Source organism: Mirounga leonina, unplaced genomic scaffold, assembly GCF_011800145.1.
Source record: "Mirounga leonina isolate KUSES-001 unplaced genomic scaffold, KU_Mleo_1.0 Mir_150, whole genome shotgun sequence".
NCBI classification, from domain to species: Eukaryota; Metazoa; Chordata; class Mammalia; order Carnivora; family Phocidae; genus Mirounga; species Mirounga leonina.
Window position 1 is genome coordinate 34,360,693 of NW_023270374.1, and position 22,935 is coordinate 34,383,627.

Genomic DNA, 22,935 nt, shown 5'->3' on the forward strand with positions numbered 1-22,935 from the left:
GGCAGATGTTAACTGCCACCGGAAGGATAGTGCTTCTACCACTATTTCTGTTTACTTAATATTCAACTAAACCAGAGATTGGCAATCTGTGGCCATAGGCCAATTTTGGCCCTCCACTTGTTTGTTTAAATAAAGTTTTATTGGAACACAGCGATGCCCGTTCATTTACATGTTGTCCAGGGCTGCTTTTGTGCTACAATGGCAGAACTGAATAGTTGCAACTGAGGCCATCTGCCCTGCAAAGCCTAGCATATTTCATATCTGGCCCTTTGTAGAAGAAGCTTGCCAACTCCTGATCTAACCAATATTAACAAATATTTGTGAAGCACTACCTCTGTGCCAGGCCTTGGGCTGTTATTTTTATTTTCTTTGGAGCTTCCTTCCTGGCTTCTCTCATACTCCAGAAACATCCATTTTTCCGGCCACTTCTTAGCCCAGTTGAGATCTGGTTCAAGCTTCAAGCTGATACTTTCAACAAGTTCATAAGGGAATGAAGGAAAGGAACACCTACCATGTGCTAAGCTCTGTACAAAGCTATCTTTTCATTGGATCTGCACACCTGCCCTGTGAGAGCAGGTTCATTACCCTGCACCCACACTAGAGCCTTTATTTATTTTTTTAATTTTTATTTTTTTAAAGATTTTATTTATTTATTCATGAGAGACAGACAGAGAGAGAGAGAGGCAGAGGGAGAAGCAGGCTCCCAAGGAGGAGGAAGCCCCCTGCGGGACTTGATCCCAGGACGCTGGGATCATGACCTGAGCCGAAGGCAGATGTTTAACCATCTGAGCCACCCAGGCGTCCCATACTAGAGCCTTTAAGATATGAAAAGATCTCAGTCTCAGAAGACAACCCAAATTCTGACTTTCCCACTCCTGGCTGTGTGACCTTGGGAGAGTCACTTAACCTCTCTGAATTTCAGTGTCTTTATTTTAAAACAGGGGTGATAAGAGTGTTTTTGTTGTTCATGCTGCCCCTGGCACAGTGCCTGGCACACAGTGAGTACTCACTCGGTAAAATACTAAGTATTGTAATCATTATCACAATTGTTACTGTCCTCTGTAGAACAGGGAGATCAGTATCAGTTGGAAAGAGCCACTCTGGGGCCGTGGGAGGGATTGTAAAATGCTGGTCAGTGGCTTGTTAATTTTCCTTTGGGGTCCGACTAGAAATTCAGGAGAAGTTTCTGGCCCCTCTGGAGCCGAGGCAGAGGCTTCAGTGAGGGAACAGAATTGAGCTGAGCTGCTGTCGCCTCCAGAAAAAAAGTCCCAATTCCCCAGGCAGAGTGTGAGGCTTTGTTTAATGACACCACGTCCCTGCCTGGGAGGAAGCAGGCGGGGTGTTAGTTCTGTGAACCAGCAGAAGGTGGGAAGGAGGAGGTGCCATTGCTTATCCTCTCCCCCGCCCCTCCCCGGGTGGGGGCACCCCCAGCACCTGGGGCTCTTCTCTCCACAGAGGCTGCAAATGGGGAACTTATGAAAAACACCTCTGTGTTCCTGCCCCTCCAAGAACCTATTAAGCCAGGCGAATTTAATTACGTTCACAACGCCGCCTCCTTACTGTTTCCTCTGTTCACCTTCCCAGAGAGGCTGCGGATGTGGCTCCTGATGTGTCCATATGTTCCCATGAGAGAAGCAGGGGGCGTGGAGCCTTTGGTCGCCACATACCTCCTAAGTGCCAGGCGAGCTGGGCCGCCTGCCCGGGGCTGGGGAGGCCCATCCTGCGTCTCTGCCCAGAAGCAGATGCTTGACACCCAACATGCTGAGCCCTGGGAAAGCTGGGGAAAGCGGTGTGGCCAGAGGAGGGGGCGCTGGAGAGAGAGGTCAGGGAAGACTTCTCTGAGGAGGTGATGTTTCAGGTCCGTCTCGAAGGATGATGACAAGGAGGGAAGGACCCATGAGCCACAGGGGGAAAGTCTCCATTTAGAGGGAAGCCCATGCGTCCCTGGGGAGCTCTGGGAAGGATCTGGAGAGGTCAGGAAGACAGAGGGGGTGCAGATCTTTGTTTCACAGGGCTAGGACAATGCTAGCAGGCCCTGGAGGAGCTTCTGAAAGAGTCTGAGTAGGGAGGAGACCCTTTATACTCAAGAGGGGTTGCTCTGGTGGCCAGCATGGCACCTGAGAGGGGGCTGGTATCTTAATTTGGGATCCCCCTAAAATCAGACTCTGACACAAAGGTTTGGGCGCAAGTATTTTGTGTGGGGGTGAGGCCAGGAGGCCCTGCAAAGGAGGAAGGGAACTGATACTGGAAGGGAAGAAAGCCAGGGAAGGGCGGGCTGGTGAGTTGTGACCCTGCGGCCACAGGAACACAGCCCCACTGCGGACCCTCTGAGGAGAGCACAGAACACCTCAGAGTTGCCCCACCAAGGGGAGAGAGAGCCCAGGCCTTTCCACACGCTCCTGACCCTCAGGGTTGAGGGGTACACTTCAGGGTGCTCAACTTCCATTCTGCCCTCAGCAGAGGATGCTCTCAGGAGACAATAGACAAATAAAGCAACAAAATAATTTTAGCTGGAAATAACCGCTATGAAGGAAACAGGCAATATGATGATGCAAAATAACGGTTGTGGGTTAGGATTTTAGACAAAGTGGTCAGGGAAGGCTTCTTTGAGGAGGTGACATTCAAGTTAACATCTGAAAGACAAGGAGCCACACGCAGAGACCAAGGGGAGGAACGCTCGGGCACAGAGAGCTGAGCTGGGGAAGGCCTCCTGCACTTGAAGATCTGAGAGAGGGAGGCCAAGGCAAGTGAGGGATGCAGTAGGTGGCGGGGACAGTTTGCAAGAAGGGCTGGAGCCTCAGATGGGGCTCCATAATGCACATCCTTGAAGACCATGGAAAGGGGAGTGGATTGCACTCTAAGAGGTTCAGGATGTGGAGGAAGAATTTTAAGGAGGGGAGTAGCGTGGTCTCATTCATGTATTTTAGAGATCCCTCCTGTGAGTGTATGGGAAGGAGGCTGGCGGGAGGTGGGGAGAGCAGACGAGGAAACAGGAAAAATGAGAGCTGACAGTGCTTGGGCTGGAGACGTGTGAGGGGACGTAGGGTTCGCTGTAGAGGCAGAGCCAGCAGAGGTGTGTCTGGGGCGGTGGGGGGGGGGCGGTGCAAGGAACACGGAGAAATCAAGGTTGGTGCCCCAGCGTGGGCTCGGGAAACTGCAAGGCTGGCAGGGCCATTCAGTGTTTTGGTGAAACAGACCGAAGGGGAATGGAGTTCGATTTCCTACATGTTGATATGCTTGTGGGCATCCAGTGAAGAGGCAGCTGGGCAAGGGAGCGGAGGCTTCAGGGCCCAAGCTGGCGCTCAGGGGAGCGATCACCCCTTATTTCAGGATGCATTACATAGCCAGCTAAGTGGTGCGCATGCCAGCTGCCTTCCCGGACTTCCCAGAAGCCGGCACCTTCAGCCTCAACATGGTGCTTGGAAGAGCCCCTGCTTATTATTATTAATTAGTATTTGCTTTAGATCTGTTTTTGAAAAATGAAAATATTACAGATACAAATTAAGTTGCCTTTGTATCTGTCTTTCCTTTCCTGAGAGTTTTTTAAAAATGCTTTTACTACATTTTTATATGTCCTTAAACACTTTGTAGTAATGTTTTATGTTTTAAACATGTACATAAAGGTATTATACTGCATGTATCCTAAGACTCTTTTTACTCATTACCGTTTCTGAGTCCATCCACATCGGCAGGTGTAGCTGTAGGTCAATCCCTTTAACTCGGTACAGAATGCTGTTATGCGAATAGATCACAGATTTCACCATTTCACTAATTGGTGAACATTGACATGATTTCCAGTTCTTCTGGAATTTGGAAAACACTGTAATGATTATCTTTGTTATCATGTATATGTTTTGAAAGGTAACACCATGACTCTGGTGTGAATATAAAATGAAGACGTGTCCATTTATTTAACTCGTTCACTAATGAGAAAGCCAATAATACATTACATTTGGCTCAAAGGAGAATCTGATGAATACACATAGGTATCAGCAACCAAGAATGTTGACATAAATCTAATAAATGCAAAACTGGTTGATATCTATTGACCCAGAGAATATAGTGTTTGGAATCTTCTTTTCTACAAGGTGGGATCAATTGTACCTCTACCAGACAACATTTATTTGCATTTTCATGGACAAGAATCCCTCGCATTCCACCTTACACCCATTAGGATGGCTACTATAAAAAAACCTGATGAGTTTTGGCCAGGATGTGGAGGTGTGCACTATGATAGGGATGTGAAATGGTGCAGCTGCTATAGAAAACAATATGGCAGCTCCTCAAAAATTAAAAATAGAATTCCTGTATGATCCAGCAGTTCTAAGTGTGTACCCCAAAGAATCAAAAGCAGGGACTTGAAGAGGTACTTAAACACCCATCTTCGTAGCAGCATTATTCACTACAGCCAAAATGTGGAAGCAAACCAAATGCCCATCAAGACAGGAATGGACAAACAGAATGCAGAGTACACAGGCAATGGAATTTTATTCTGCCTTTGAAGGAAGGAGAGTCTGATGCAGGCTACGACATGGGTGAACGTTGAGGACATCGTGCTTAGTGAAATAAGCCCGTCACAAAAGAACAAACGCTGTATGATTCCCCTTACTGGAGGTACCCAGGGAAGTCAGATTCGTAGACTAGTGGTCAAATTCCACAGTAGTCAAATGGTTGCCGGGGGCCACAGAGAGGGAAGGATAGGAGGTTACTGTTTAATAGGTCGAGCTTCAGTTTTCCAAGATACAAAGAGCTCTGGAGATGGATGGTGGTGATGGTTGTGCAACAATGTGAATATCAACAGTACGCTTAAAAATGGTTAAGATTAGGGGCGCCTGTGTGGCTCAGTTGGTTAAGCATTCGACTCTTGGTTTTGGCTCAGGTTGTGATCTCATGGGTTGTGGGATTGAGCCCTGCTTCCCTTCCTGCTCCCTGCTCAGCGGGGAGTCTGAGGATTCTCTCCCTCTGCCCCTCCCCCCACTTGCAAGCGCTTGCTCTCTCACACTCTCTCTCATAAATAAATCTTTAAAAAAGTGTTTAAGATGGTAAATTTTATGTTATGTGTATTTTACCACAATGAAAAAAATGTTTTTTTTAAGTAGGCTCCACACCCAATGTGGAGTCCAACACGGGGCCTGAACTCATGACCCTGAGGTCAAGACCTGAGCCAAAATCAAGAGTCAGACACTTAGCCGACTGAGCCACCCCAGTGCCTCCACAATGAAAATAATTTAATGATAAAAAATAAGATGCACTAATCTCAGTTTTCTACAGGTTACAAAGTTGTACAATAGCCTAATCAAAGACAAAGGCACACATTCCTTTAGAAACAGATAACCCCAGAAGTCCACGAGCCAGCGCTTAGCATTCCACCAAAAGCACAATCATTTGCCCATTCTAATGTCTTTAAAATTTATCTTGCAGTATATATGTCTTCTTGTGCATCTGGGAAAGTTCTTTATAATAAATATCTTGGAGTAGAATTGCTAGGTTACAGGATTGCACATCTTCACTATACCTGGGTATTAATCAGATTGCTTTCGGAAGCGTTTACGTTACTTACTAGCTTACACTCCAACAGCTGCATAAATAGAAACCCAAATGACCAGTAAACTTAAGCAAACGTGTTCAGCCTCTCTAGTAATCAGGACAGTGCAAATTAGAACAACTTTGAGAACATTTCATACTTTGCAGATTTGCAAAAATTCAGAAGTCTGCCGTTATCCCATGTTGGCAATATATTAAATTACAGAGTCAGGAAGATCTGGTTGAAGAATTCTAAGCACACTGCTGGGAAGGAAAAAAAAAAAAAACGCAAGTCCTAAACACAGAACCCCAAGGCCATTTTGTCCTTGAAGAAATAATGTCAGATTCTTGTTTAAGATTCAGGGAAAGAAGAGTGTGTACATGTTGAAATGGAAAGAGGGATGTTTAGAGAAGAGATTTGCTTCTTATTTTCTTGAGAGTTAAAATTTTTTCCAGCTTTATTGAGATATTACTAACATTTAACATATGTAATTTTAAGGTCTACAACATGATTTGATGCATGCATATATTTTGTGCAATTATTATTACAGTAAGGTTAATCAATACCTCCATCCCCTCACATAATTACCTTTGTGTGTTTGTGTGTGGTGATAATTTTTAAGATCTACATTCTTAATAGCTTTCAAGTATATAATAGATATTGTTAATTAGAATCCCCATGCTGTACATTAGATCCCCAGAACTTATTCGTCCTGCAGTTAGAAGTTTGTACACTTTGACCACCTTCATGCATTTTCCCCAGCCCCTGGCCCTGGCAACCACCATTCTTCCTCTCTTTCTTTGAGTTTGGCTTTTTTAGGCCCCCACAGGAGTGAGAACCTACAGTCTTTGTCTTTCTCTGACTTATCTCATTTGGTATACTGCCCTCCAGGCCCATCCATACTGTCGCAAAAGGCAGAATTTCCTTCTTTTTTATGGTCGAATAACAGTGTACATATGTACCACATTTCCTCTATCCATTCGTCTGTTCAAAGACACGAGGTTGTTTCCATGACTCGGCTATGGTAAATAATGCAGTGAACACGGGAACACAGATATCTCCTCAAGGTAGTGATTTCATTTCTTTTGGATCAATACCCAGAAGTGGTATGGCTGGGTCACATGGTAGTTCTGTTTTTAATTTTTTGAGGAACCTCCAGACTGTTTTCCGTTGTAGCTGCTCTAATTTACATTCCCACCAACAGCACACAATGGTCCCCCTTTTTCACAGCCTTGCCAACACTTTGATCTCTTATCTTTTTTTTTTTTATTTTAAGTAGTCTCCATGCCCAGCATTGAGCCCAAGATGGGACCAAACTCACAACCCTCTATCTCTTACCTTTTTGACAATGGCCATTCTAACAGATGAGAGATGGTAGCTCATTGTGGTTTTGATTTGCATTTCCCTGATGATGAGTGCTGTTGAGCACCTTTTCATGAACCTGTTGGCCACTTGTATGTCTTCAAAATATTATTCAAGTTCTTTGTCCATTTTTAAATCGAATTCTTTGTAAAATCTTTTACTCTTTGAAACAGTGCACTTGAAGTCTGTTTCTTGGGTTTCTCTATGATTGCTATAATAATAAAATATATATTTCACAAAAAGAGCTCAGAACCAAAATCTACCTATACACTATTTACAAGATGCACACTTAAAGTGATGCAGAACAGTAATAAAATGGAAAAATAAAGAGAGATATGGATCACAGGTGAAGTCAGATCTAACATAAAAATATTAATTGAGGCGAAGATGCTGGGTTTTTTTATTAAGAAGGAGAAGCCATCATGAAAATATAGCATTCTGGAACATTTGTAGGAATGAATAATGTCACATCAATATATGTGAGGAAACCTGTTTAAATTCTGTAGAGAAACTGAGGGGAACACAGGAGCATGGGAGCTGCTTTAACTCATTTTTCTTGAGATCTCACAGCTGAAGTAGTCAAAAACAGTGTATTGAATAAACACAGAGAGAAATGTGTATATTACAGCATAAACACGACTTCAGATGCACAGGAACATTTTACCAAAAATGATCATGCCCTAAGCCATAATGAAAACCCCAATACCAAAAAGATAAAATTCTAGGAATCAGGTTTTCTGACCATAATAACAAAAGGATATGTTAAATAAAGACTCTTCTCCAAATAACTTTAGGTTAAAAAAATAAAATCTCCAGTTATAGAATATTTATAAAAATATTTCTATGATGCAGTTAAAATGCTCCTCATGGGGAAAAAAATCATAGCTACAGAGCAAGGGTTCTCAACTTCAGCACAATTGACATTTTGGGATACATAATACTTTGGGGTGTGTGTGTGTGTGTGTGTGTGTGTGTGTGTGTGTAGGGGGCATTCTACAGCCTGCAGGACATTCAGCAGCATCCCTGACCTCTATCCACTAGAGGTTCGTAGCACCACCTCCACACCACACCAGTTGTGAAAGCCAGAAACGTCTCTAGACATGACCAGGTTCCTCGGCAAATGGTCCCTGTTTGAACCTCTGCCCTAGATACTAATATTATTAGAAAAGAAAATGTGAAAGTATAAATAAATTATTTAATTTGAAAGCTACACAAAAAGCCACTGATGATACCTGAGGTCAACATTCATAGAAAAGCAAAATTTAATTCCTAGAAAACTTGTCAAAATGTTTTTTTTTAAGTATAAGAACTGATTCTTTGGGTAGATAAAACATATAAACCTTTGAGAAGGAAAGTTTTAAAAAGCAACAGGCATTCACAATATTGCAATTGGGAATTTAACTACAAAAAGCATAGAGCAGGTTAAAAATATGATAATATTATCCTAGGTATATGCTATTAGTGCTAAAATCTGGATGAAGTAGACAGTTTAAAAAGTATGTATTTATGTAACTAACTTATATATGTAACTCAAGAAAGCATGGGACCCAAAGTAGCCATGGAAAATATTATGAAAATCAGTCTTTCAAAAAGCACATAATACAAATGACAGCATTTGCCAAAGATAACCCCTCCCCCCAAAAAAGTGTAAGTGAAGAGAAACCTAAAAATGAAAGTTCCTCAGAACTGAGGACACACCAGACAAATTCAAACAAATACATATCCAGGCAAGGATGGCGATGTTCAGATCAGACTCCACTGAATTGAAAGCAAAAGGGAGGTGCTTTATAATAATATTAACATTTAATCCATAATGAAGGCATAGTTGGAGTTTTCCTTTTGCAATAAAAAACAACATCGAAGTCCCCAAACAAAACACTTTAAGTATTGAAGGAAGATTGTGATGGAAGCAGAAAAGTTGCAGGCAACTTAGACGTGCCAAAAAAGGAAGGAAGGAATCAAAATCATACCACGAGGCCACTAATGGAGCAGGTTAATCTGCACACAAGCTCACCCTGTTCCTGCGGCCTGTGGAGCAGACACAAAGTATAAACATATTTCGGTCCCAAAGGAAAGCTTACCACAGTCTCAAACGTGCAAGAAGTACAGACGATGTCCTTTGATCACTTGTGTTAGTAGAAATTAGTAGCAAAGGGAAAAGAAACAAACAAACAAAATGAACCTCTTAGAAATTTCAAAACTTTCTTTTTCCAAAACGTTTTTTAAACAACTCTTGGATGAAAGAAAATAAAAACTGAAATAGAAAATAAACACACAGAAGAGAACGCTAATGAAAATCTTTCATGGTGAAATCTATGAGAAATGTCAAAGTCATGCCCAGAGGCAACTTCATGGCATTAGACATATTTCTAATGAAATAGAATGAAAAGAATGAATTAGAAACATGACCAAAATCGGGGGGGGGGGGGGGGGGGAAAAAGAAACAACAGTCACGCATCTTTTAGAATCAGAGGACGTAATTAATAAAGATACAGAAGATTAGATATTAAGGAATCAGAAAACGGAGAAGTGATAAACAATTTGAAATTTGATTCTTTTGAGGAGGAAGAAACCTCCCACATAATAAAAGGGGAAAATCCATGAAGGTTGCCTAATGAAGAAAATGTGCGAGGAAAACACGGCTACTCGGCGTCAGAAATAACAAAGGAAGATAAACACAGGTGCAAAGGCAATAAAAATAATTACAAGAGTATGCAGATTGGTATGCCTCACTCCACAGTGTGTGTGTGTGTGTGTGTGTATTTAAAATATTTAGGTGAAAAGGACACACTGTTCCACATAGGTGTTTAGTGTGAGCACTGCTTGTACGTAAAAATCAGGAGCTTTCTTATATTCCCAAAATAACCAGTTAGAAATATCATAGGGAAGATTTAACAAGAAAATTACTGACTTGGAGGAAGAGAAGTACATAGCTTTATTAAGAGATTTATTTAATTCTGTGTATTTTACAAACCCTTACACAATATATGGCTTACTAGGTGCCAGGCATATTTCATCCTAACCAACCCTTGAAGGTAGGTTTAATTATTATCTGCATTTTTCCGATGAAGAAACTGGGGCACAGAGAGGTTAAGTAACTTAGCCAGAGGCACCCAACTTATAAGTAGCCGGACCAGGCTTCAAAATGCAGTCCGCTTTGAGCCTCTGCGCTCTTTGCTGTTGGCCCGCACAGTGAATAAATGAAGAGACACACGTGTTCCAGGAGGGAGGATTTGATGTCACAAAACGATCAATTCGCTGCTGGCCTGAGCTCTCTAGCAAGGGCTGAGCTGCTGACCGGCTGTCCAGGGTGACTCTCAACAGAAGGCAAACTGTCAAGGAGCTGTAGGCCGCCCCCAGGTGCCCCAGTCTCTCCGGGGTCAGAGTAGAAGGGCCACACTCACCCGGGGCCTGGGAAAGTGCAGCTCACATGGAGCTGGCCACCCTTCTCCTCGGCACGTCCCTGCTCTGAGTCCCGCCGTGTGTGGACGTGATGGTGGCGGGCAGGTCCTCTCTAACTCACCATGCCCCGTTCTCCTCTCTTAGATCCAGGAGATGGTCCACTCGGAGGTCGCCGCCTATGACTCGGGCCGGCCGGGGCCCCTGCTGGGCCGCCCAGCGATGCTGGCCAGCCACATGAGCGCCCTCAGCCAGTCCCAGCTCATCTCTCAGATGGGCATCCGGAGTGGCATCGCCCACAGCTCCCCGTCACCCCCAGGGAGCAAGTCAGCCACGCCCTCCCCCTCCAGTTCAACTCAGGAGGAGGAATCAGAAGCGCATCTTAAGGTAGGTAGGGCGGCCACGCAGGGCCCTAAGATGCCCTCCCGTCAGCAGGTGCCCGGGCCCTGCGTGGCAACGGGCATCACCTGCCTCGAGACCAGACCGCAAGAGTGCAACTGTGTCCTTTGCTGGAGGACACAGAGGAAGGAAATCAGCAGGTAGAACAGGGCCCACCGGCCGGAGCCCCTGGGCAGTGGAAAAGGCCCTGCTTGGAATTTGGGATTTCTGGCTTTGGCCTCTAAGTTAGCGGAGCGTCCTTGCCAAGCTGTGCCCCTCCACTCCCACGGCCTTGTGTATAAAGCAGAGATGATACTCACCCACGGCCAGGGGCTGGATGAGAGAATCCTGTGAAAACGTGAAGTCTTACTCCTCAGTGGCCAGTGGGTCATTTCAGGGACATTGATGGCATCGGCAAGATCCTCAGGGTCACATCTATGGTCACTTTGGCCTTTTAGGAGAAGATACTCTGACAAAGCTGTGCGGCCCAGCGAGGACACCCGGGCAGCACCGAAACTGACCCACCCCCCTCCACTGGGTACATGCCCCCCACCCCCAGCATCCCTAGAGTCATGGGTGATCCTGCCTCTGAAGAACATGTCAGGGCTGAGAGGTCACCAGCTGTCCAGGCTTGTCCTTCCTTCGCACTGACAACTCTCCCTGGCTCCGGAAGGCACTGTGTTTTACTGGGGTGGAAAACAGAGGCCGGAGAGCCCAGGGATGGCCTCGCTCGCAGCGACTCTCCCAATGAGCCTGTGGCAGAACCTAAACTTGATCCCCCAACTCCCACCTCCCCTTCTGCTTCCTCAGAGCTCTCACCCTTTCCACGCAGTGGCCCTGCAGACGCCTGGAGGGGGGCAGTTTGGACCTGGCAGGGGCCCTGACTGCCTGGGCTGGGTGCGTGCCTCTGGGTCTGGTCCGGCTGCATCCCCAGGACAACTTGGTCTCTACAATAGGCCAGGCAGGAGCGGTTTTTATTTTCTTTTTTATTTAGCAGACACTGTTGGCGCCGAATACTGTTCTAAGCACATCACCAGCATTAACCCATGGGATCCTCATGACGGCCCTGTGTGGTCGGGGCCATTGTCCTCTCCGATTGGCAGATGGGAAAACCAAGGCCCCAGAGAGGTTACGTCAGTCTGGCTGCAGAGAGAGGCAGGAACAGGTGCAGCAGGGCTGCGGGCTTCCCCTCGCTGTCCCTCAGACATGCAGGCCTGAATTTTGCCCAGGGGCCCACGGATTCCCTATCAATTCCTGGTGTCACCTTCATCTGCTTGGTGCAGAGAGTGACCGTCTTCACTATAGGATCCAGGACCTTTGACCAAATTCCTGGTCCCCGTGGGGCCTGAGGGTCCTACCGGTGACCCACTGAGGTCTGTGGCAAGCATCCCTACATGGCTCCCATCCGATAAGCCCTGAGTCGCACACTCACAGGATTGCGGTCCTGCTTCCGAGGCCAGGCATCCCCAGTGAGGCCACACCCACCGAGTCACATAACCTCCTTCCCGTCTAGTCATTTCACAGGGCCCCGGGCACCAAGCCCCCTGCCCTAAGTCGCACACCTGGAAGTTGGTGGAAGACACCGATCTTTTGTGACTAAGGATCATCTTTGGGGATTATTTGTGATCACAAGAAGGGAGAATGGTTAAGAAAAATTGATATCCTCAAAACTGGGAAATAGGGCCGAGCACAGGGCTGCACACGCTTTCAACGGCCAACCGCACGCTGTCTGCAGGCTCGCGCGGGAGGCCCCCGATTCCCTAGGAGAACGTACGTTGTCAGGATTCATTACTCATGATCCATTCGGGGATTCTACACTCTGTAAAGGTACATGTTACCTTGGGAAAGAAGCGGCAGAGAGGTAAACAATTTTTGTCTGATTAAAAGGCAAATTAAGTTCTCCCTGTAGAGATGCAAATGACCTCTGCCCAGGAGAAAAGATTAAAAGCCCCAAAGGTGACCGTTTCATTGCTCTGTAGGGCAGGTTCTCTCATATTTCTTTGAGTCAACTTTGCCACCTTGCTGATTTTCATTCATGAGTGAAACAAAAACTCCAGGGTTCCTAGCTCCTACCCAGCACGTGTGTGTGTGTGTGCATGCGTCTGTGTGCTTGTGAGCGTGTGTGTGCACGTGTGTGCACGTGAGCATGTGTGTGTGTGTGTGTGTCCTTTGCCTCCCTCACCAGGGAGCGGTGAGCATGACAGCGTGGCCCACGCGTCCCGCGCTGGAGTCCAGGGTGGCACGTGCGCAGAGCCGGACAGACGGGGGGGGGGGGGGGGCTGCTGAGGAAGGTCCCCTGCGCCTCAGGCTGGGGTGGGGAACCCGCAGGGGGAGGCCCTTGGCGTCTCTGCTTTCCTGACTCCTCTCACCTGTGCAGATGTCAGGAGAGAAGAGACCTTCAACTGACCCAGGAAAAAAGACCAAGAACCCAAAGAAGAAGAAGAAGAAGGACCCCAACGAGCCGCAGAAACCTGTGTCAGCCTATGCGCTCTTCTTCAGAGACACTCAGGCTGCCATCAAGGGACAGAACCCCAGTGCCACCTTCGGGGATGTGTCCAAAATTGTGGCCTCCATGTGGGACAGCTTGGGAGAGGAGCAGAAGCAGGTGAGTCTGTCCCTTCCGGGGCCCTCCCCCAGGGCGTTGAGGCCCTGGAGCCAATGACAGAGTTGGAATGTCTGACATCAGGAAAAGCCTCCTGCTGGGGTCTCTCCTGGACTCAGTTTGCCCATCTGTAAGCTGGGAGGCTAGAGCCCTTCCGGGTCCGCTGTTTGCCAGCAGAGTTCACTAACGGCTTAACCGTTCTGATTCCTGCTTCCTCTTCTGTTAAGCGAGAGTAAGCATCTCTGCCCATCTTGTCCGTCCAGCCGTGCCAGCCTGGAGTCCAGGCTTCCTCTCCCACTGACCATGCGCCCCTGGCCCCTCTCAAGGGCATCCAGGGAGAACAGGGAGCAGAACCAGCTCAGAGGCAAATGCCAGCTACCAGCGGCGGGACCTCCGGCTGATCGCCTGACCTCTCCCCAATGTTGCCCATATCTTGGATCTTTCAGGCCTATAAGAGAAAGACCGAAGCGGCAAAGAAGGAGTATCTGAAGGCTCTGGCGGCCTACAGGGCTAGCCTCGTCTCCAAGGTAACACCCTGGCCCATCGGCCCAGCCCTGATAAGGGAGGCGCCAAGGCCCACGGGAATGGTCAGCGCCCTAGTTCCTGGAAAGGACGAATAAGCCCAGTGGGGTCACTTCTCCCGTGCACCCGCTGTCTGCCACGCTCATGCCGGCACTTTACGTGCATTTCGTTCCACTTCATTCTTCCAGTGGGGTTGAGCAGCGGGCCTGAAATGAGGAGCGTAGGTGCCTTGTCTGGAAACTGTCACAGAGCACAAGGCATGTGGGTCAGGCCGCAAAGGGCCAAGCAGGGAGGGCGTTCCAAGTTGAGGGAACAGCACAGGCAGAGGTGTAGAGGCTGGAGAGGAGCATGGAGGATGGCCCGGCTGGATGAGGCCGGCCTCACAGGCCAGGCTGAGGAGGCTGGGCTTCCTCACGGGCAGGAGAGCCCCAGGAATTAACGCAGGGGGTGGTTGGATGGTCAGAGCCAAGTGCACCGAGGCCCTGGGATTACCTCTGGTTTGCCCGTAGCTCCCCGCCAAGGGGCCAGAGAGCCAGCCACGGACCATGTCAGCGGGTTGCAGACCCAGCGGATCTCACGGCCCAAGTTCTGGCTTATCCGTCTTCTCCAGAGTGACTGGTGTCTGTCTCCTTGCAGAGCTCCCCAGAGCAGGGTGAGACCAAGGGCACTCAGGCGAACCCGCCGGCCAAAATGCTGCCACCCAAGCAGCCCATGTATGCCATGCCGGGCCTGGCCTCCTTCCTGACGCCATCGGACCTGCAGGCCTTCCGCAGCGGGGCCTCTCCGGCCAGCCTGGCCCGGACGCTGGGCTCCAAAACCCTGCTGCCAGGCCTCAGCGCATCCCCGCCGCCGCCACCCTCCTTCCCGCTCAGCCCCCCACTGCACCAGCAGCTGCCCCTGCCACCCCATGCCCAGGGCGCTCTCCTCAGTCCGCCTGTCAGCATGTCTCCAGCCCCCCAGGCTCCGGTCCTGCCCACTCCCATGGCACTGCAGGTGCAGCTGGCTCTGAGCCCCTCACCTCCAGGGCCTCAGGTAAGCAGGGCCCAGTGGGAACGTGCTCTTCAGGACCCTGGGTGGGGAAGGCAGGCAGCTCGGGGTTTTGGATACCAGCCCAGGCCCTCGCCGGCAGCACCACCTCGGCACCTTACCTCTCTGAGCCTCAGTCACCACATCCGTGAAATGGGTCTAGTACGCCTTCCCTGAGGTGTACGGGCTGCAGCGAACAGTTGACAAGTTCCCAGTCTTCAGAGTCTTAGGACACCCCAGGCCCTCCTTCTCCTATCCTCCGTCCAGTTCTGCTCCCTGGCCCAAGGCGCCGAGGCCATGCAGCTTCTGCCGGGTCAGCCCCGGCCCCTGGCTCTCCCCAAAGCCTTGGAGGCCTGACCCACTGAACATTCCACAGACTCACGTGGCTCAGCACAACAACTCCATTTTGCAGACTGGGAAACTGAGGCCAGAAAAAGAAAGGCCCTGAAAGCAGAGCCCTTCACCCCCCAGATGCAGCTAGGAGAAGGGTTGAATTTTCCAAAAGGTGCTCTGCAGGGAAAAGGAAGAAGCATTCCAGGCAGAGAGGCAGAGGGGAGGCTTTGTAGAAGCCAGAGGAAGTGTCCCTGTGAACTCCCGCGGGCACGGAGAGTTCCTGCCCCCCCACTTGCCACCTGCGCTGTGCACCCCATCATCTCTGCCTTGCTCACCCGCCTCCTTCCCCCTTGGCAGGACTTCCCTCACATCTCCGAGTTCCCCAGCGGTTCGGGACCCCGCTCACCTGGCCCGTCCAACCCCCCGAGCAGCAGCGGGGACTGGGACAGCAGTTACCCCAGCGCGGAGTGTGGCGTCAGCACGTGCAGGTGGGTCCTCCCCGCCCCACCTCCGCCGATGCCGCCCCAGTGCTGCCCGAGCCAAAGAGGGGGCACGGGCCGCCCAGGGCTGGGGGGAGGCGAGGCCCCGCGGGTCACGGTGGCCCCGCGACCGTGCCTCGTGGGTGCTGGCTGCCCGCCGTCTTCACGAGAAGACGCAGAACAAAGCAAGACCCCAGAAGGACTCAGCGGGTCTGATGCCAGGGCTCTGCTTGGGAAAGGGGCCCAGCTTCAGTCTGGCTGTATCTCTTGCCGTCCTGGTTTTCTCACGAGGGCCGCCTTGTGACACTCACGGATGGGTCATCTGTCTTCCGTCGGGTTCCCTAGAAGCGGAGCCTGGGCAGCAGGATTTGGGCACCCTTGATGATGTGGAGGGAGGGCTTGCAGGAGAAAGGGAGGGAGGGAGGTGGGACAGGGCCAGGGAAGGAGCCAGCGGGGGCTGTGCGCTCAGCCAGAGACTCCTTCAGCCCGATCCCACCGCAGCTTGGTGCCGTGCACCGCCCACAGCGTCCGCCTTGAGGTTAGGGCTTTTTGTTCCCTGGCTCAGTCAGCCGCTGGCTGTGGGCTGCCCTGGGGAGTGTGGCCCCTGGAGGAGGCAGCTCTCATCCAGCCCAGGGCAGCTCTCTGGAGCAGAGGCTGCTGGGAGGGCAGGAAAGGGGACCCGGGGAGGCACCCGCGGCGTCCACCGCACCCTCGGCGAAGGGCCAACGAGCCAACACCGGGAGTCACACAACTTACTGGGACCCCCACTGCTACAGCCCAGCACCCCCTGACACACCAACCCCCCAGGCCACTTGGCTTCTCCGTGGTCCTTATGTGGACCTCAGCCTCTGGGCCTCCTCCCCTATCCTGCGCTCTTAGCCTCTTAGCCTTTCAACGGCACGCTAGCGGCCCTTCCTCTCGAAGGTCTTCCTGCTCCAAGAGTCAGTGACCTCTCATTTCAGCAGCTGAAGAGGGCAATGGGGCGGAGAGGGCACCCAATTCCTTTCCCCGCCAACCCTGACTCCCATTCCCCTGGCAAGGACCAATCCCATGGCCACCCCTGGGGTCTCTGGCCCCAGCAACGGCTCCACAGCCTGGAAGACGTGACGTGTGGGGGACAGGCAGCTTCGGCTGCCCCTAGCCCCGGCCGTTGGCCTTTCTGCCGCTGCCCAGCCAGCCTGCCAGTGAGCCAGCAGACACGGCCCGTGGCCCACGGCCGACGGCCGGTGCCCGGTGGGAGTCTACCTGCACGGGCAGACTCGGCTCAGCCCGAATCCCCTTCCCCACCCCCCAGCAGGTGCAGGCCCTCCCACCCCTGCCCTCCTGCCGGAGACTTCCTTCCCAGTCAGAGTGTGGGGCTGGGGGCTCTTTAATGGACAGTATGGAACGTGTCCGAGCTGCCCCCCAACACGGAGGGCAGACCACTGCAGTACCCTGCTTTACTTAATTTTTTTAAAATGAGGGAGACCTGGCGTATTCGTTGCAGGTGCACGGCCCACGCTCTGCAGTAGGCTGGTGTGTGCTGGGGACTGACCACCGCCGGAGTCTAGGCAACACCCGTGGCCGCTCACTTACAGATGCTTTCCTTGTCCCGTGGTAACTTGTAAGGGCTACTCTCTTAGCAACTTTCAAATACAGAAACTCACAAAAATGCAGTGTTACTAACTGTAGTCCCAACGCTGCACATGGCATCCCCGAGGCTTTCTCATCTTCTCCCTGGAAGCTTAGACTTCTGACCCTTCCCCCATTTTACCCATCCCCCCACCCCCGGCAACCAGCATTCTGTTCTCTGGCTCTGTCAGCTTGGTTTGGGGTTTGCGTAGGTCCCACATGTAAGTGAGATCACCCGATACCCGCTACTCGTCTTCCTCGGACTCACTTCACTTGGCATGATGGCCTCAAGGTCCCCCTGGCTCTCCATGAGGCAGCGCCCTATTTTAAAAACACAGAAGGCGCCTTCCTCTGATTCTCTGTGAAGTTTGCAAATGACTAAGCCCGGACGAGAGCCAGGCGGTGTTGGGACCACCTTCCCGCAGGGCGGAGGCCCGGGGGGTCCCCAGCCGGGATTCCAGGAGGGCAGCTGGGCTGGTGGCTTATGGCCCGTCGGCGGAGGGACCTGCGCGCCCCCTCCCGTCCTCAGAGGGGCAGGGCGCCTCCGGGCTGGGGGTGAAGGGGGCGCCTCCAGGGTGGGGCTGAGGCTAGCGAGCAGGTGGCCTGGCGCTGCCCCCAGGCCCGGCTGGGCTCCCACGGCTCTGACAGCCCCCCTCTCTCCCCAGCCTGCTCCCCAGGGATAAGTCGCTCTACCTCACCTAATCCCGCCTGCCCTGTCCTCCCGGAGGCTTGCTGGAGGGGCACCGCTCAGCGCCTGAAGGGCCCACAGCAGGAGGGAAGCCCGGGCGGGAAGCAGGATGACCGGGAAGAGAGCAGTGACACAACGACGACGCCCCAGGGCCGAGTCTCCTCCTCGACCTCCCAGCAGACCCTGCCGAGGCGGCCCGCCGCACCCGCGGGAACCTCCTGCCCCCCACCTGCCTGCTCCAGGGCTCCCGCGGCCCCCGCCCCCCGCCCCTCGCCCTGCACCCGCGCTCCGCGTCTGGACGTCCGGCCCCCGCCCTCGCTCCCGGGGCTGCCCCGCCCGGAGGGGCCGCCTTGCGACCGAAACGCACCCCCGGAGGCATGGGCCCGGCCGCCCGGCCGAGGACGCGCGAATGCGGCTTCACCGAGTGCACACAGGTCGCCAAACCTCCGAACTGTTGGCTCCGTGTAAGTAGTTGCCTAAGTGTTTTAGACCCGTGCTGAAGACGTCGTCGATAAGATGATTTTGTGGGGGAGGGGGTAGTTTCCTTTAAGGCGAAGAGCATTTTATATGACCCCTTAGCACATATTTTTCTTTAAGTTTTCTCTTGGGGATGAGCACAAAAGCGGCTGCCAAACTGTGTCCGCCCCTGTAACAGCGAGAGCGGGACCACTAGAGCCACACTCGGAGACGTTGCGCTTTTTTTTCCTGGTTTTTAACCCTGTGTCCGTCTATTTAAAATGGCCAACAACGACTTCTGTCTATTTATGAAGCAAAGTTGAGAAGAGAAATGCAGTGTATCATAACGTGTGTGTGATTTTCAGGTTTGGTTTGGGTTTGGGTTCTTAACGTCGTTTGCAGCAGTTTCCTGGCCCTGGCAAGTGTCCGTCCCGGTGCCCAGTGCTTCTCTCAGTTTCTTTGTAATAAAACTTATGAAAAGTTGAAAATCCGTCTGTCTCTTCGTGCCCTTGGCAAGCCGGAGCCAGGCCTTCCGACGAGGCGTTTGGGGGCGGCTCCGTGGGCTTCGAGTCCAGGCTCACCTGCCATGTACTCTCCCCGAAGATCTGCGCGGACCGCGGGGCCTCCCCGGCCTCAGTGTTGTCGCCTCCGGAAGCAGGACGGTGGCGCCAACACGCGCAGGTCTGGTGACGAGCAGGGGTTATGGGCACGGAGTGCTGGCCGGGCGGGGGGGGGGGGGGGGGGCGGGCCCCCCGCCGGGGGGGGGCGAGAGGTGGGTTCTGGGAGCCCGGGGAGGCGGGGCAGGGGGGCTTCTCCAAACCTGAATGTAAGGGGCAGCCCAGACAGGGGACTCTAACCCAGATTTCCCGACAGATGTTAGGTGGTGATACTTACAAAAAAAAAAAAAAAGTAGTAATTATGTGACGATTTTAACTGCATCTGGAAAAATAACAGTTTCTTGGTATGGAGGAGCTTTTGGGAGCTGCCCCTGCTGGGCCTCGTGACATGGCTGCTTTGGGGTGGGGACCAGTGACCCAGACGGAGGAGCCTCCCCCTCCCCAGTCCGCTCTCAGGGCCTCTCCCTCTGTGATCCCGAAACCTCCCTTCTCCCAGAAAACAGCCCCAGGGCTGGTGCACCATCTCTCTGCGAGCAGTTTCCTCACTGGAGGGCATTTTGTAATCCACTTTGAAAAAAGAAAAAAAGAAAACCAGACCAACAACAAAAACAACACGCTGCCCGCAGCATCACTGCAATGTGAAGCATAAATATTTCATGTGGTTACAATTTCCTTTCCTGCTCAGAGCTTCTCAGTAACACAGTGATGACTTAGTTTAATATTCGACTCCTGCTTTGACATGTGAGAAAACAGCATCCTTGGGATCCATGCAGACAACCCAAAATAATGAGCGCCGGGCTATCAGGTTCTCGCCTCAGAGCAGAGCCCCCCACCCCGGCCCCCCACTGCCGCACCGGCCTCTGGAGGCGTCCGTGTGCCGAGGCTGGCCTCTCGGTGGCAAGGGGGGCTCAGAGATGCCCAAGGGGAGTCTAAATACCCTGCCTGCAAGTGCCGGGGGTTGTGGCACCCCCAAGCTGCCAAGGCCAGTCTGTGCTCTGGACCCGCCACGCTTCGAGGCCACGTGTTGTTGCCTAGACCCTAGAGCCGTGCCCCTGACACTGTAAGGATCGGCAGCCCCTGCAGCCCACCCCACTGTCCACGGAGCTGGCCCTTCCCAGGCCCACACACCTGCTTCAGATCCCTCCACCCCGCGCCTCCTCTCACAAACACCCTGGAACCGCAGCAGAGGCACGGCCTGAGCAAAGGCCAAGCCTCCGGACCCCAGGAGGAAGGGGTGGCTGGTCCCAAGATTGTCCAACACTAATTGCTCCCTGGAGGGCCCACAGGAGGTTCCACATTAGGTTGGAAGATGGGCAACACGGCACGGAGGGGCCTTCCGTTACTCTTAAGGGTCCACTGTGCTGAAATTCCATGTGTTCATCCAGCAAGACTACGAACAGGTGAGCAGTTACTCTCTGCCCCAGCTGAGCACCGGGGATGCTGGGGGAGTCTTACATAGATCCCACCCCTCGGAGCTTAAGGGCTAGCTGGGGAGGCAGAGAAGGAAAACGGTGATATTGAGTTATAAAATTATAACTTTATATTACAAATCATAAAAATCTAAAATGAACTACACTCTGTGGCAAGTCCGAAAGGGGGAGGGGCCGGGAGGATGCAGTAGAGGGGCCCCCAGCCTAACCAGGGACCCCAGTGTCTTCCGGGGTGAGACGATGTTGGGACTGTGCTGGAGGACTGACGTGGGGTTCTAGGACGCCCTGCTTTCCTGATTTGGGGCCCCCAGACGCTGTGGCTCTGTGATTGTGATTCTCATCCCGAATTTTGGGAGAATTCTCTTTGGAAGAAGCTGCGGCTGAGTGCAAACAGCTGCGTGGGGATCTCTGAGTCAGGAACAGGTTGAAGGTGAGCCGCATGCGCAATGCGTGTTCTCAAACCCTTGACCTCTGCATCCGCGTCCTGGGTCAGGGCCAGCCCAGGCTCCCTGTGCGCTGGGGCTGGTTGAGGGTGGTGTGTGTCTGGGTGTACCGTGTGGGGTGCCGGTGGGTCACGTGCCCGTGTGTGTCGTGTGTGTGCGGCGGTGAGGTGTGCACGGGTGTGTTCGCACCCGCACGTCGTGCGCACACATGCGTGTGCTGTGCACCTGTCTGCAGCGTGCGTGTCTGTGCGCGGTGTGCGTGGTGCGCACAAGATACATGTCACGTGCACGTGGCGCGTCCGTGTAGCTGGTGTGCATGTGGGGGCGGCGATTCAGGTAAAATGAGGCCATTGGGGTGGGTCCTCATCCAACTGGACTGGTGTCCTTACAACAAGAGGAAATTTGGTCACGGGGGGACACGAAGAGCTCTCGTGCACGGAGGAGAGACCACGTGAGGATATGAGGTAAGGCAGCCGTGGGCAAGGCGGAGAGAGGAGCCTCAGATGACCCCAACCCTGCCGACGCTTTGATCTTGGCCTTCCAGACCCCAGAGCGTGAGAGAATAAATGTCTGTTGTTGAAGGCCAAGATCACCTCTTTGCAGGACCTATCGCTAAAGACAGGGACATTCTGAGGTACCGGGGGTTCAGGCTTCTACATAGGAGTTACCGGGGAGACCCGGCACAGCCCTAACAGACGGGGTGGCTGGTATTGATTAGAAAGTCTGCAACGAGGGTGAGGTCCAACCACTGGCTCGTGGGCCAGGCCAAAGGAAATCCTCAAAGACCCAATTCTGGAAGGATTCGGCTGGGTGCGTAAAGTAGCCAGATCACCCCACTGGGAGTCCAAAGAAGCCACATCTGCCTCCTGCTCACCACCATCCGTCCCAGGAGGCCCACACATCTGACATGGGGCCAGCACGCTGGAATGACTCGGAGAACGTTCTGTTCTGGGACGCGTCAGGGGAGAGCGCAGGACAGGGCTGCCTCCCCCATCCCCAGAATGACACCGGGCCACAACCATGTGGCATCTCTCCCGGGTGCCTTCCTAAACCTCCAAGCTCCCCTTTGGTTTTTTCTCTAGATCTGATTCCAGTCCCTGAAATGTTATTAGCATAAATGGAGTTGCAAATTCAGATGACCTCAGAGTTGGGCAGGTAACATAAACAAAGGAATGAGACAGATGAGGACAGGGCAGGGCGTGGTTGAGTGGAAAGTGACGACCCTGCCAAAAGGCATTTAAATTCAGCGTGCTGTAAAACACCGCTCTGGCCAAAGCAAAACCAGCTTGCCAGCCAGAGGCATCAAATTCGTGCTTTCCATGGAGGACATGGCTAAGAGATGGGCTTTGAAGACGGACAGACAGAGCTGGTTTGGAATTGTAGCTTCTCATCTGCAAAACACAGTGGTGTTTCAAAATCAGAGCTGGGGCGTCTGGGTGGCTCAGTCGGTTAAGTGTCGGCCTTCAGCTCAGGTCATGATCTCAGGGTCCTGGGATCGAGCCCCACGTCGGGCTCCCTGCTCAGTGGGGATTCTGCTTCTCCCTCTGCCTCTGCCCCTCACTCCCCTGCTCGAGCTCTCTCTCTCTCAAATAAATAAATAAAATCTAAAAAAAAAAAAATCTGGTGTGATGAATATATGAAATAACACACGTGGAGTGCTCAGTGCAGGGCCCGGCACATAGTAAGTGCTTAATTTATAGGAGCTGTTATTATTGTGGTAAGTCAGAGGAGAGCGATGGTGATGAATTTTTTATAAAAGCGGCCTGCCTTCTCAGGAGCGAATTGATGAGACCACTCGTGTGTGGAGCCGTGGCGCCCCCCGGTGGTCATACTCGATAACTGCAGAGCGGTGTAGCGGGCCGAAGAAAACGGTTAGGAGCCAAGTTACGCTTTCGGGTCAGACAGACAATGGGTTTGAATCCAGTTCTGCCATGTGCAGTAGGCGACAGGCCATTCACCTCCACTCTTACCCTCCATCACTCCACCTCCAATTACAATCCCATGGAGTGGCTGACAGCTTAATGAGACAATGTAATATCACCAGGCAGGCAAGTGATATTAATGG

General features: G+C 51.9%; 1 protein-coding gene across 3 annotated transcripts in view; it reads left to right on the forward strand.

The window, feature by feature from the left end:
* TOX2 (TOX high mobility group box family member 2) overlaps positions 1-18,142 on the forward strand; it is a 129,257-nt gene extending 111,115 nt beyond the window's left edge. For 2 of the 3 annotated variants that reach the window (XM_035006353.1, XM_035006354.1), the window contains exons 4-8: positions 10,433-10,672; positions 13,041-13,268; positions 13,712-13,792; positions 14,424-14,819; positions 15,504-17,644. In XM_035006353.1, coding sequence (XP_034862244.1) covers positions 10,433-10,672; positions 13,041-13,268; positions 13,712-13,792; positions 14,424-14,819; positions 15,504-15,929 — 1,371 coding nt within the window. In that variant the 3' untranslated portion in view covers positions 15,930-17,644. Of the gene's footprint in view, positions 1-10,432; positions 10,673-13,040; positions 13,269-13,711; positions 13,793-14,423; positions 14,820-15,503; positions 17,645-17,901 lie in introns of those variants that run through there. The other variant, XM_035006355.1, reaches the window with a different exon arrangement.
* Positions 18,143-22,935: the final 4,793 nt, after the last annotated feature.